This window comes from Sus scrofa, chromosome 13 (assembly GCF_000003025.6).
Source record: "Sus scrofa isolate TJ Tabasco breed Duroc chromosome 13, Sscrofa11.1, whole genome shotgun sequence".
NCBI lineage: Eukaryota > Metazoa > Chordata > Mammalia > Artiodactyla > Suidae > Sus > Sus scrofa.
In genome coordinates this window covers 189956967-189970950 of record NC_010455.5, presented here as the reverse complement: position 1 = coordinate 189970950, position 13984 = coordinate 189956967, and the positions used below count along the sequence as shown (strand labels likewise).

At 38.4% G+C, this 13984-nt stretch overlaps 1 protein-coding gene across 1 annotated transcript in view; it reads left to right on the top strand.

Moving 5' to 3' along the window:
* The window catches only part of CYYR1 (cysteine and tyrosine rich 1), a 109055-nt gene extending 95710 nt beyond the window's left edge, over positions 1–13345 (top strand). Inside the window, exon 5 of the mRNA XM_021071450.1 lies at positions 10424–13345. Coding sequence (XP_020927109.1) covers positions 10424–10548 — 125 coding nt within the window. The 3' untranslated portion in view covers positions 10549–13345. The remainder of the gene's footprint in view (positions 1–10423) is intronic.

Sequence of the window (13984 nt, the reverse complement as noted above, 5' to 3'; positions counted from 1 at the left end):
AAGGAAGAGTCAACACCAGTGGTTTCTCATTTTATCCAAAGTAAAAGACAAAGTATTTACCAGGGCCCCAAAGGCAATGCATGAACTGGCTCCTCGTTTTATTTCTTTTTCTACTCTGGCTCTTGTCATTCTCAGGCTCCACTCACACTTTCCTCCTTGCTGTTCTCTGAACACATGGCACACTCCCATCTTAGGGTTTGCCTAGAACACTAACTCCCTTACTTAAGTTTTTATCCAAGGTCACTTTCTGAATGAGGCCTTTCTCCCCAGAGCACTCCAATCCTCCTTCCTCTGCTTTTCATACAGAGTGCTTCTTTTAATCTTCTAAGATTCCACATAGTGCACCTAATTGTTATGTTTATTATTTATTGTCCATCCCTTCTTTCTAGAACATGAGCTCCATGAGACAGTGATCGTTGTCAATTTTGTTCACCACTCAATCCTAGCATTCAAGAAGGAACTGGTAAACGGTTCAATAGATACGGCTGAACCAATGAAGAATATCATGACAAAATCTGATTTAACTATATCGAGACCTTACATTTCCCTTAAATTCTACCCTGGAATAGAGACATTAAATTCTACTTGGGAATAGATAGCTTTTATTCACCACAAAAGCAATTCTCAATTTTAAATCTTCCCAAGATTACTAAGAATATTGTTGGGGTTAGTGTAACAACCTTAAGACTATAGTACAAGGATAAAAATCAGGGAAATTAGTTTTTATTCTTCACGTCTTCCCATTTCTCCTGGCCAATCCATAACCCAAGAGAAAAGAGCAGAGTCCCACAGACATTAATCCAAGAGAAGGCAAGGAGAAGCACTCCGTAGATAATAGTCCAGATACATTTCTGCTTGATCAAAAAAAAATAGTTAAAATTAATTTTAAAACCATTTTAAAATATTTTTTATAAAATTAGACTAGAAAATACAAAATATCTTAATGTTATGTCTTGTATTTTCTTGGGTTTGATGTTTATATTTCATGCACGGAAACATGTTTTTAAAAACTTTACTTTCATGGCATTATTTATACTGGCAGATCACAGTGTTGCCTTTTCAGTGAATGTGTTGTTCTGGGAACTGAATAATGCAAAAACCATAATAAACCTTATGGTGGAAGCATTTATACTGAGAAAAAAACTAGGCTTTTGAAAACATAATTTGCTTGATTATGTCTCATTTCCTTCTCAAAGTCACTAATTAAGCTTTTACTTAAAGGATCAGGGAACAACACAGAGTAGTACTGAATGCTTTGCAAAATTCTTTCATCTATGGAAACAGAAAATAATTTTACCCACATTAATTAATTACCCTTATGATAATTGAATAACCACTCAAGTTATTGTAGAGTCTTACAGCCTGGAGGCCACATAAATGAATAGGAAATAATTTAGTCAAGGTCATCTTATCCCTTGATAGGAGCAGTCAGTGGGGACCCCTACAGTGAACATGATCACTGGGAGGAGAGCACCAAGAAAAGGGAATATGCCACACCTGACCCTTTGTTAGACGGTGACCTTTGGAAATAGTTCTTTATTCCTGCCATGTTTGCTGCATGAACTGTGTCCTGTTTAATGACAACTCTTTTTAAAAACCATCTGTGTGAAGACAATTTTTTGGTCATCTGACATTCCTATTACTTTTCAGAACTTCAATATAAACCAAAGCAAGTGATTTCAAAAAGAAAATAAGAAAAAAGGCCTGGCAAAGCTATCAAAATCAAATGCCAATAAAAGGAAAGCAAGAGACGTCAATGTGATGAAGAGAATTGAGATTTGAAGTACATTATAGAGTCCCTAATGGTAGGTAGATAGGTAGGTATGTAGGTGATAGATGATAGATAGATAGATAGATAGATAGATAGATAGATAGATAGATAGATAGGAAGATAGATAATAGATTAATAGACTGATGATGATAGGCAAATGGATGATAGACAAATAGATTGATGATGATCTATGATAGATAGATTGAGATAATGAAGAAGGAGTTGAGTTTCTTGCTAATAGAAAATATGCCAAAATATAATATAGAAAGAAGTTGTGGAGCTAGAAAAAAAAATCATCACTTTAAACCCATCATAAGAAAAGTTTAGGACAAGAATCATCACCTGATGCTAAATCTGGGGGTGAAGAGAAGGTTGCTGAGGAACAGACTATTTGCATCCTCTTAAAGTGTCTACCTCTAGATTTCTAGATTTCTTGTTAGTGATAAGGAGAAAAATAGTAACTACACAGTGAAGCCAGACAACATCTTGATGAGGAGGTAAAAATTAATATTACCACAGAGGGACAATGGACATCTTGCACCTTTGGGTGTTACTTTAAGGATGATACAACTTTGTGGGTATAGTGTTCTGGCCAGAAGTTCATAGCCTGAATCTTGGCATAAGAAAATATCTGACAAACTCAAGTTGAGAAACATTCTATAAAATAATTGACTTATAGCCTTTAAAATCTTTTGGAAACATTTCATTAAGAAATCAGGTATTTCCCATTGTGGCTCAGCAGAAACGAATCCACTGTGGGTTCGATCCCTGTCCTCACTCAGTAGGTTAAGGATCTGGCTTGCTGTGGCTACAGCGTAGGCTGGCAGCTACAGCTCCAATTTGACCTTTACCCCAGGAACTTCCATATGCTGTGGGTATGGCCCAAAACAGAACAACAAAAAAAAAATCAAAAAAATCAAAACTCCATTTGCATCACTGAATTCACAAGTGAGGGCAATACATAGTAGTATATGGACTGTACATGAAAAGACGTGTACTCAACAAAGGATTTGATGATACAAGGATAGTTTCTTCTGATTGTGCCTATTAGTAAAATTCAAGAAGTCTTATCCTTAAACTAAAGTTGGTTGAGGAGGTGTTTGCAGTTAAGGAGAATGAAAAAAACATGAGAGAGTGATCTCAGAGAATAGAGAGGTGGTGAAAAACCTCACGTGCAATTTCCAAGCAATGCCAAGGGCCTCCACACTTAAGAATACGGTCATGCCTTTAAAGTGACATCAGTCAGCACAATTGTGCATTTTCCTTGAACCGCATTGAAGCTCCTAGATACAGATCTGAGATAGTGAAAACACTGGACTTCATCAAGATTGGAATTTTGTCAGGCAGTGGGGAGAGAAAAATAAGAAAGTTGATGATAGATGCACAGAAATAATTTTAATGATGGGCCATACATCTAAGCTGAATGAAGAGAGACATGAAGATAGGAAAGAGGTGACATCAGTTTAAATCAATTTGTTTAATGCCATCAGTAAATCAGAAATCCAGGTGAGATCCAAGATGTATTGGGATGTATATTCTAGAAAGATAAGAAGTGGTTGGTCAGATTTGGAAAATGGTATTATTACTGGTTAAGGGTGAATAAAAGATTTTTGAAGGCAAAAGGCCCAAGCAACTGAGAGGCAGGGTGATATGTGTTTAAAACTGATGAAAGAAGACAATTTAGATGATACAAACTTCATGAATTGGAAGGTCTTCATGGGGGGAACAGCAAAATAGGTGAAAGGCAGGAAGTTTTTGTAAGATGAAGAATAAAGAACAAAGAGGGGGAAATAGAAGCTATCTGATTGGTTGGAGTCACAGAGTCAACTTTGGGTGAAAAGGAACCAGGAAGTTAAGTAGAGAGCCAGACTTGGGTTTTGCAGATTAGCTGACTGGATATACTGAGTTTCTGATCAAGCAGAGCTTTACAAGGACATGAAAGTCATCTAAGTTTCCGCTTGTTGATATGGCAACTCAGGCAGGACTGGATCCATCTTGGGGCTAGAAATTTATTTCAACAAGTGGATGTTGACATTACTGAGAATGTCAATAGACACCATGATGGAGAGAAAGGTACCACTTCAGTAAATGAGATTTTTGGGTAGAAGGGACCACAGCTAATAAGAAGGAGTAGAACGTAGTATAATCTCCTGGCATGTGCTACCAAAAAGCTCAGGTTTTTAAAGAGGGAAATTAGACAACTGTTTAAAAATGGCTGTGAGACTCCCAGGGGACACCCAGCGCACCCCCTGGCTCCGTAGGATGGCGGATGGAGGAGGAAAAGAAAAGCTCATATTTAATAGTGCTGCAGCGGCAGCGGTTCTCTCATGGAAAATCAGATTTTAATTAAAGCAGAAAGATAAAGTGAACGTTCCCTTTCACTCCCCTGCAATAACGATCTCGTGCATTCTTCTCTCTTCTCAAAACATGAAAAAGCCCTCAGCCTTTCTCTCTCTCAGTCCATGTTACTTCTCTGAGAAACAGACACAATCAGAAAAGACCTTCCTTCTATTCTGAGCTGGAGTAACATGTAAAGGGATGAAAAGAGGGTGAGGGTACAAAGGGCTCTTCTTCGGACAGAGTTTGTGGTCCACTGAGCACAGTGAAGGGGGTGGGGGTGGGGAAAGTCTGGAAAATCAATTTGCTTAGATTTGGAAAGCTTTCCAGAGTTAAAGATCTGTGGGGAAGAATGTTCTAGGAGCTTGTCCTTCTCGTGGTGACGGAGGAATGTGAACATGACTGGACGTGTGCTGATGTTATCTGAAAGGAAGGGGAGAGCTAGATTCTAATGACGACATCCTTTTGGGAGTCTCATCTCGGGGACAGTAGAGGAAGAAATGGGCAGGTGTGCGTTTGTGTGGGGAGGGTGGAGGCCTCAGAGGTCCTGCCAGGAACATTGTTCTAAGTGGGGGGTTCAGGTGAATTGTGAGTGTGGGGTTTGGGGGAGGGTGAGAAGGTTTGCTGCTAGTAATATTAGAAGTTGTCTTTTAAAATAAGTCATGAGTGACAGACATGTCAGCTAGTGCTAAGGTGTGGGTTGAAAGATAAACTGAGGCCTATTAAAACTTTTCATGGAGTTCCCATTGTGGCACAGTGGAAAAGAATCAGACAAGTAACCATGAGGATGCAGGTTCGATCCCTGGCCTCACTTAGTGGGTTAAGGATCTGGTGTTGCCGTGAGCTGTGGTGTAGGTCGAAGTAGCTCGGATCCTGCGTGGCTGTGGCTGGGGTGTAGCCTGGCAGCTGTAGCTCCGATTTGACCCCTAGCCTGGCAACTTCCACATGCTTCGGGGAGGCCCTAAAAGAAGCAAAAATAAAATAAAATCTTTCAGAGTTTATTTGAGCAAAAATGGGGCAGTGCCAAACCCAAAGTAGTTAGGAGGGCCCTGTTTTATATGGAAAAAGCATGGAAGCAACAAACGGAAATTATTTGATTTGCTTTAGTTTAAAGCCTAGTTGGCTGTCTGTGATTGGTTGTCCTTAGCACTTTTATTTTGTAATTTTGAGGCACTTGCAGCTTAGATTTAGGTTTGCTTACATAGACACCGTAGCATTAGAGTCACCTGTCTAATAACCTTGTTTAGTTACTCTAGCAAGTGATAATCATATTGCAACATATAAGTGTATCGAATCAACACATTGGACACTGTGAACTTACACAATGTTATGGCAACTATATCTCAATTGAAAATATAAATCCAAAAATATGTTAAAAAAATAAATCACGGCGTTCCCGTCGTGGTGCAGTGGCTAACAAATCCAACAAAGAACCATGAGGTTTCGGGTTCAATCCCTGGGCCTTGCTCAGTGGGTTAAGGATCCGATGTTGCCGTGAGCTGTGGTGTATGTCGTATATATAGCTCAGATCCCACGTTGCTGTGGCTCTGGCGTAGGCTGGCGACTACAGCTCCAATTAGACCCCTATCCTGGGAACCTCCATATGCCATGGGTATAGCCCTAGAAAAGACAGAAAAATAAATAAATAAATAAATAAATAAATAAATAAAATGTGTAAATTTACATGGAAAAACTCAGAAATAGACTCGTTATGAATCAGCTATCTGAAAAAGAAGACAAATTTTTAAGGTTAGAAACAGTACAGGAGAGATCAAAAAGATCAGCTATAAATTTGTTAAATACAAGTTTTAAACTTCAGTATAAAAACATAACTTCAGTCTAATAACATAACTATCTTGACAAAGAGTTATTTTTACAAAGGTATAGAAAAGATATACAACTTTGTATGCTTATTTGTATCTTATGTTGGGAGTTTCCATTATGGCTCAGCAGGTTAAGAACCCGAAACAGTGTCCAAGAGGATGTGGTTGGAGCCCTGGTCTCAGTAGGTTAAGGATCTGGCATTGCCACAAGCTGCTGTGTAGGTCGCAGATGCAGTTCAGTCATCATATAGGGCCGAGCTTCAGCTTCAATTAGACCCCTGGCCCAGGAACTTCCAAATGCCATAGGTACAGCAGTGAAAAGAAAAAAAATTCTTATGTTCATTACATCTTAATTCTAGTTAAGATTCCAGTTTGTAAATTATTAGCCCCAAACAAAACCATACTTGCAAATAATAAGATGTAGAACAATATCAAACCTAGCCACTAGCAAAGAAATGTAAGGTTTAACAGTGACTTTTTTTCACTATTAAATTACCAAAATATTAAATGAGAGCCAGTTAGTTGGTGCCTGGAATTTTATTTTAGAAAACTAATTCTAAGTAATAAAAAGTCTGTGTGGAAAGATACTAGCCACTCCATTATTTATAATAATAAAAAATTGCTAATCTCAAAATAAGTGGTCAGTGAAAAGATATGCAGCTGTGATCAATAAAGTTCACGAAGAATATACAGCTGACCGAAAAAGACTAAGTTATAAAAAACAGTGAAAAAGCATAGACTGTTTTCCATGACTGCAAGAATATAAAAACACAGATGACTAGCAGAGAGTATATAAAGATACCACCCGTTAAACTGTGGGGACAAAATTATGGATGATTTTCCCCTGTTTCCGCATTTTCTATACTACTCTTGTACGGTTTTGCTAACACCATGCATCGTCCCTTTACATTTGCTTTAGAGATGCTGGCCTGCGTAGGTGAAAAACACTAACTTCCTCCTACAAATTTCATTGCATCCCCACATTTTGTAAAATTCTAGACAACTATATTGACGTAAATGATAAATGGCCTATGTGCCTGACTTAAATCAGAATATTGGAATGATGGGCTATGAAAGAATTTCGAGAATTATAAAGGCACCATATCTCCAGCTGTATCCATACATCTTTTAAAGATGACATTTAAGAAAGAACAAAACCTCTTAGAGTTAATCGGGAATTCTAAAATTGATACCCTGAAAAGTTTACTTTCCAGTGAAACCTTTTGTCTGTTAGAAAGGAAGATAGCACAGGCCATAGCCATGCGAGGATTATTTCAAAACATCTTCCTGTAGCTGGTACAATAAAAGATGTGCCCTGTTTCTTTCATGATGGATACAGTCCTCGAAATACCACTCTTTAGCATGTTGTTATCACTTTATCAAAATCCAAAGGCTCTCTCAAAAGAAAGGACAGTGTTTCGTATCTTAGATTTTCATGTTCAACATGCAGCTGTATAAACCATGGGGACTCTTACCAAAATGTCCTCCAGCAGTTTTTATGCAGATGGCAAAATATAAACGCTTTGTTACCAAAGCATAAAGACACACCACAACTTCATGACAGAGAAAGATATGAAGCCAATCTGTAGAATCACGTGGTCTGTGCTCCTCAAGTGGGAGGCAGGGAAAAGCTTCAATATAAAAACAACTTTAGGACCACATGCTTGTAAAAAACAGTTCAATGGGTGTCCTGCTGCAACCTCCTGTTTTACATGGAGGCTGCATTTCTTGACCTGGATGAAGTTTATTATAAATCTCTTTGTCTCAGTCGTCCTAGATAGAATGAATCAAAAGAGTGGGTGTAATGCAGAGGGCATGTGTGTTTAGACTCCCCAGGAATTATTCCATTTTGTTGTAGAAAACAGCTTGGAATAGTCCAGCCTCTAAGGATCTAAAGCAGCCATGGAGAAGCTGTGTACATTATAGCTGCCTTCTCTACTGATCTGCGTCCTCTCACTGAGCCCTTGGCCGGCACATCCCAGAGGAGATTTGCAAAGCCTCTGCTCACCACAGCATCCTTCAGGGATGCTCTATTATCTTCATCCTTCTCTTGTGTCAGGTAACTCAATTCTGCTTCCTCACATCCCTCAATATAGACAGATTGGTAAATGATTCAGATATCAAGTTCCTAGTAGAGAAAAGCCAAGTTAAAGGGAATCAGAAGAAACAGACTTTGTTTTTGTGTGTAAGGTGAAGCCCTAGGTTTCCACGCAAGTATTGATCAGAACACCATCATAATCTTATTGGTAAGAGCACAGTTTAGAAGACATTTTAGAAATAAGTTTGTTGAAGTGCTGCTTTTTTTTCTGCATTTTTTTTTTTTTTTTTTTTTTTTTTTTTTTTTTTTTTTTTTTTTTTTTTTTTTTTTTTTTTTTTTTTTTTTTTTTTTTTTTTTTTTTTTTTTTTTTTTTTTTTTTTTTTTTTTTTTTTTTTTTTTTTTTTTTTTTTTTTTTTTTTTTTTTTTTTTTTTTTTTTTTTTTTTTTTTTTTTTTTTTTTTTTTTTTTTTTTTTTTTTTTTTTTTTTTTTTTTTTTTTTTTTTTTTTTTTTTTTTTTTTTTTTTTTTTTTTTTTTTTTTTTTTTTTTTAATAGTTTTTTTAAGTGCATTGTTATTTGTTTATTTTTTCTGCCATTCTTAATGTAAATACTTGGCCATTTATTTGCATTACTGGGGCAGCGGTCTTGTGATTTAGGCTACATTCACAGTAAGCAATTAAGACATGTCAATTTCCAACTAGAACCATCATCTCAATGATAAATCTGCAACTGGCAAATCATCAGTGGGATTGCTGAGGGGTTGCTCGATGTTGCAAGGAGATTTGGTTCTTGAAGACATGGAGTGCTCAAGGGGTACCAACCCTGGAGATGGGATGGAGATTGCTACAAAATAGATATCCATACCTAACACACACAATCATAACAAAGTGTATTAAACGTGATTTTAAAACATGCTGACATAGGAGTTCCTGTTGTGGTGCAGCGGGTTAGGAACCCAACTGGTATCCATGAGGATGTGGGTTCTATCCCTGGTCTTGCTTAGTGGGTCAGGGATCCGTTGTTGCGATGAACTGTGGTGTAGGTTGCAGACGCAGCTCAGATCTGGCATTGCTGTGGCTGTGGCATAGGCCAGCAGCTGCAGCTCCAATGTGACCCCTAGCCTGGGAACTTCCATATGCCATGGGTGTGGCCCTAAAATAATTAAAAAATAAAAAATAAAACACACTGACATATATTACCATAAAAATTAAAGAAACTTTTTCAAATAAGATTTAGAAAACTAAGTTCTCCATCCTCATTCACAAACCTGTTTTTTCTCCGCCCCTCCTTTGTTTTTCTTATTTCTATAGTGGCTCCATGACCCCCTGGGTTATGGGAGGCCAGTTCCAAGTACCCAATACTTTGATACTTTCTCACTCTCTACCCTTTTCCCACCTATCCAGTCATCACCTAAGCACTCAGCTGCTCAAGGGTTCCTATAGTCCCAGCCCCCAATCTCCATGAGTCCCCCCATAATCCCCCACATTCGCAACTACATTATCTCACCTTTTCTTTGGTCCACCCCAGTTCGCACTGCTGAGAGTCATCTTCCTAAAGCATATTCACTAGCATATGTCAACTATCTCTGAAAACTGCACATCACAGACGCCTATGTGATTCTCAAAGCCCACCATGCTTGTAGCCTATTTTATACCCAACTGTTTGTACTTCACTCACCCCTATATTGTAGAACATGGGGAATATAACCAATATTTTATGGTAAACCATAGCTATAAACCTTTAAAATTTGTATTAAGAAACTTAAAAATTAAATTGGATTTTTTTGTCTTTTTTTTTAGGGCCCCACCCATGGTACATGAAAGCTCCCAGGCAAGGGGTCGAATTGGAGTCATAGTCATTGGCCTACACAGCCACAGGAATTCCAGATCCAAGCTGTGTCTGTGACCCATACCATAGCCCACAGCAAAGCCAGATCCTCAACCCACTGAGCAAGGCCAGGGATCGAACCTGCGTCCCCATGGACACTAATCAGATTCATTTCTGCTGAGCCACAACAGGAACTCTTAAATTGGATTTTTAAAAAAAGCCCACCATGATGGTTATACAAACAGATTCCTCAACATCTTTTCCCATTTCTCTCCTCCATGAACTTTTTGCTTTGAACAAAAATTCTCTTGTGCTTGTTTCAGTGCTTTTGCTGAAACTCAAATATCCTTTAGTCCCTTCTCTATCTGCAACATCCTCTTTCCAAGAAACTTGCCCTAAGCTACCAATTCTAAATATTTTGGCCAATGGCACCACTTTTTACAGGACTCAGCCTTTCATATGCATCTGTCCTGATAACACTGTGTTATCCTAATGTTATCCTTATGTCCTGCTGTGATTATTGACAGCAAAAATTATGTTCTCTCTAAAAGTACCTTGCCCAGTGACTCAAACATAGTGGACACTCAACGACTGCTAAATGCCTGATGCCCTTTTTCTTCTCTTTTGCAGTAGCACCACCCCCGTATAGTTATGACCACGAGATGGAATACTGTGCAGACCTGCCTCCTCCATACACCCCGACCCCAGCTCAACGTTCCCCACCCCCTCCTTATCCTGGAAATTCAAGGAAGTAATCCCTCTCCCAGAACCGAATATGTGTCAATCAGAGATCTCACCCACAATAAAATGCCTCTACTCAGAAACAGACAGGAAAGGGTTGCCCTAAGGAAGATCCTTTTGAGTCAGACAGTATGTCAAGTTGACTGTCAAGGCCAAGAGAAGAAATACAGGGTTTCCACTCTACTCAGGGCTGAGCCCATCTGGAGTGTTTGTTGGGTTCAATGGGACCACATTTGAAGAGATCTACCGATCAACATAAGCACACTCAGAAAAGAGTAAAAGATAGACAAAACACCTGAAATTCATGTTGCTGAAGGAACAGATGAAGGAAATTGCAATCTTTGTCCTGAAAAGGAGAAGATTCATGGAAGACGAGAGGATAGCCTGGACTACCTAAGGAAACAACTATACTCTATAGCTTTAAAATCAGAACTAGAATCGTTCAATCTTTTTGTTCAGCAACAAATGCAGATCCGGGTGCCTGAGAGCCTACTCTGTGCCTTATGCTGTTGGAAGCACTGGATGGAATTTACAGGAGGGGGACTTTGGTTTCAGTAGAAGAAAGGGCAGTTGGAGCTTTCTTATTGACTAGATGGCTTTGTGAAACTCCCTGTCACTGTCACCGAGACTCTAAACAGCTTGGCTTGGCTATCTGGCAGAGCATACTCAAGAAGGAAGAGCTAAATCAGATGAGAGATGCAGGCAGTGGGCCCCCAGAGTTCTGCTCATGTTTTAGGTAGATGTGAGCTGAACTTCCTGCCACCAGGAATGCAAACAACAGGAACAGTTGAATCTTATCTGTTTCATATGAGACTTAGCATCAAAGGGACTCAACAGCTGCTTGAAGCCAAGAACTCTTCAGCAATAGTTACTGCCAGCCAAAAATCACCTGACTTTACTTAGCATATTGAAAATTGATTAAAGGTTATGAAAACTGTAAAAAAAAAATTGTACCAAGTTCTATAAGCAACAAATACTTTACTTCAGATTAAAAGATGAGAAGCCAAATACTCCCATGGGATCATACATCAAGGGGTAAAATTTCAGAACTTGACCAGGAAGATATATAATACTTTACAAAAAGGAAGAGAGAAAAATAAAGTTTGGATTCTGTTTAGTAGAATTCCATCCATGTGCAGCTTAGACAAATTTATGTTTCTCTTATATTTTAATAATCTATTCTCTTGAAAAAGTTACACAGTTAAAGGAAGATAAGATATTGACAATAGACTGTTGCCTTTTGCCAAAATCCAAATTTTATGAAGTGCCTACCTTTAGGTGTTAAAGTTTTTAATAAATAATTCTAATATGCCATACTTTGCAGCAAGTGACCTTAACATTTCTGGTTTTTATGTGGATCTTTTCATGTGTTCAAAATTGTACATTGAGAAAATATTGGGAATAGATTATCAAACTGGTGTGTCACTTTGCAATTAAATCTAAAATGTTTCATCCAGGGAGTTCCTGTTGTGGCGCAGCAGAAACGAATCTGACTAGGAAACATGAGGTTGCGAGTTTGATTCATGGGTTAAGGATCTGGTGTTGCCATGAGCTGCGGTTTAGGTGGCAGATGTGGCTTGGATCCCATGTTGCTGTGGCTCTGGTGTAGCCCGGCAGCTTCAGCTCCGATTGGACCCCTAGCCTGGGAACTTCCATGTGCTGTGGGTACAGCCCTAAAAAAGCAAAAATAAATAAATAAATAAAATGTTTCATCCAACATCATCATCATAATTCAGTGAAATCCCAAAATAATGCTAAGAATTTTGCTAAATAAAACAAAAGAAATGTCTTAAGGTAAAAATTATAGCTCCCAGAGTTTCTGCTGTGGCTTAGCGGGTTAAGAACCCAGCACAGTGTCCATGATGATTCGGGTTCAATCCCTGGCCTTGTTCAGGGGGTTAAGGATCCAGCATTGCTGTGGCTGTGGCATAGGTTGCAGCTGTCGCTCAGATTCGATCCCTAGGCTGGGAACTTCCATGTGCTGCAGATATGACCCTAAAAAAGAAAAAAAAAATTACAGCTCCCATACTTGTAGTTAGGAAACTCAGTAGCTAATATAAGTAGCATATTTTACTTTCAAATCCATTGATCTGACTGAAATACTGTCTGCCAGTAAGATCGAAAAGCGAGATTTGTTTTGAATGATTTGCTTGATTTTTCGGCACTGGTGATGTTCTTGCTTACGAAGACAGAGAGCATTCAGGCATCCCAGCTTATCCTAGTCACTGAGATGTTAGCACAATTTTAACAGCACATATGCTTTAATTTATCTCTCTTCTGCTAGTGTGATCAGACCCAGTTACAGTGGCGCTCCACGATTCCAAGTGCTAGGGTTTCTGTGACATTCAGAATGATGCTTCCCAGAACTCATATATTCCTTAAGAAAAATGGGGAGGAAAAGCCCAGCAGAAATTGAATTCTCATCATTTTTGCTGTCAATAAATGTTCGCTGGGTATCTCTTACATTCTGCAAACATTACCTACATAGGACATATTACAATCCATGCCATCTCTTCTTTGAGTTGTTTTATGGCTTCCCTTAAGGCATAACACAAGCCATAGACCTACAATAGATGAGTATTTTTATTATTTGTATTTAGTGTCAATGGTAGCATAAATGTGCACAATATCAGTATCGACTTTTGGAGGTCACTGATTATTTTCATAGATGATACATCTGGGGGGGGGAGTAAACAACATGAAAGCTTTGAATTATGGTTATTTAAAAACTAATGTATTTGCTGTGGCCAAAATGTTGACAATAAGCAATAAAATGAAATAACCCATTATAATAAAGAGTTATAATGTAAATTGGCTGGCATCTATTTTGTTTCACTCTCCATTCTTGCTGATTTAGCTTCATTCTTCTGCACAGGAAACACAGGCCAGATAAACTTTATTTTGAATCCTATCTCCTGTCTGTATTGAGGCAGGCTGCTTTATCTCTCTAAAATTCAACTTTCTGCCCTGGGAAATGTAAATAAGAGAGTTTACTTCAACAGGTTTTGTGAAAATTGGATGAATGCACACAACATTCTATGTATTGCACCTGGCTCATAGAAAATGTTCTATAAATATTAGCCAAAAATAAGTTAACCAAACATAACATGAGGATGACAACTTCTAGAACTGTGCTATTCAACACATTAGCCACCAGCTACCTATGGTTACTTCAATTTAAATAAATTTAAATTAAACTAAGTGAAAAACTTAATTCCTTAATCTCACTAGCCACCTTACAAATGCTACACAGCCTCATGTGGCCAGTGGCTACCTTACTGAGCAGAGCTTCTCTAAAAAAATCCTCTTTGCATTTTGCAAAGAGGTAGCAGGAAGGAATTGAAGTAAAGAGCCACTACAGTGATCTTATCCAGGAGAAACTGTGAGCTTTGTCAGTTAACCAGGATGTCCTTAACAAATGTGGAAGCCTTTGCTATGGCGATACAGCTG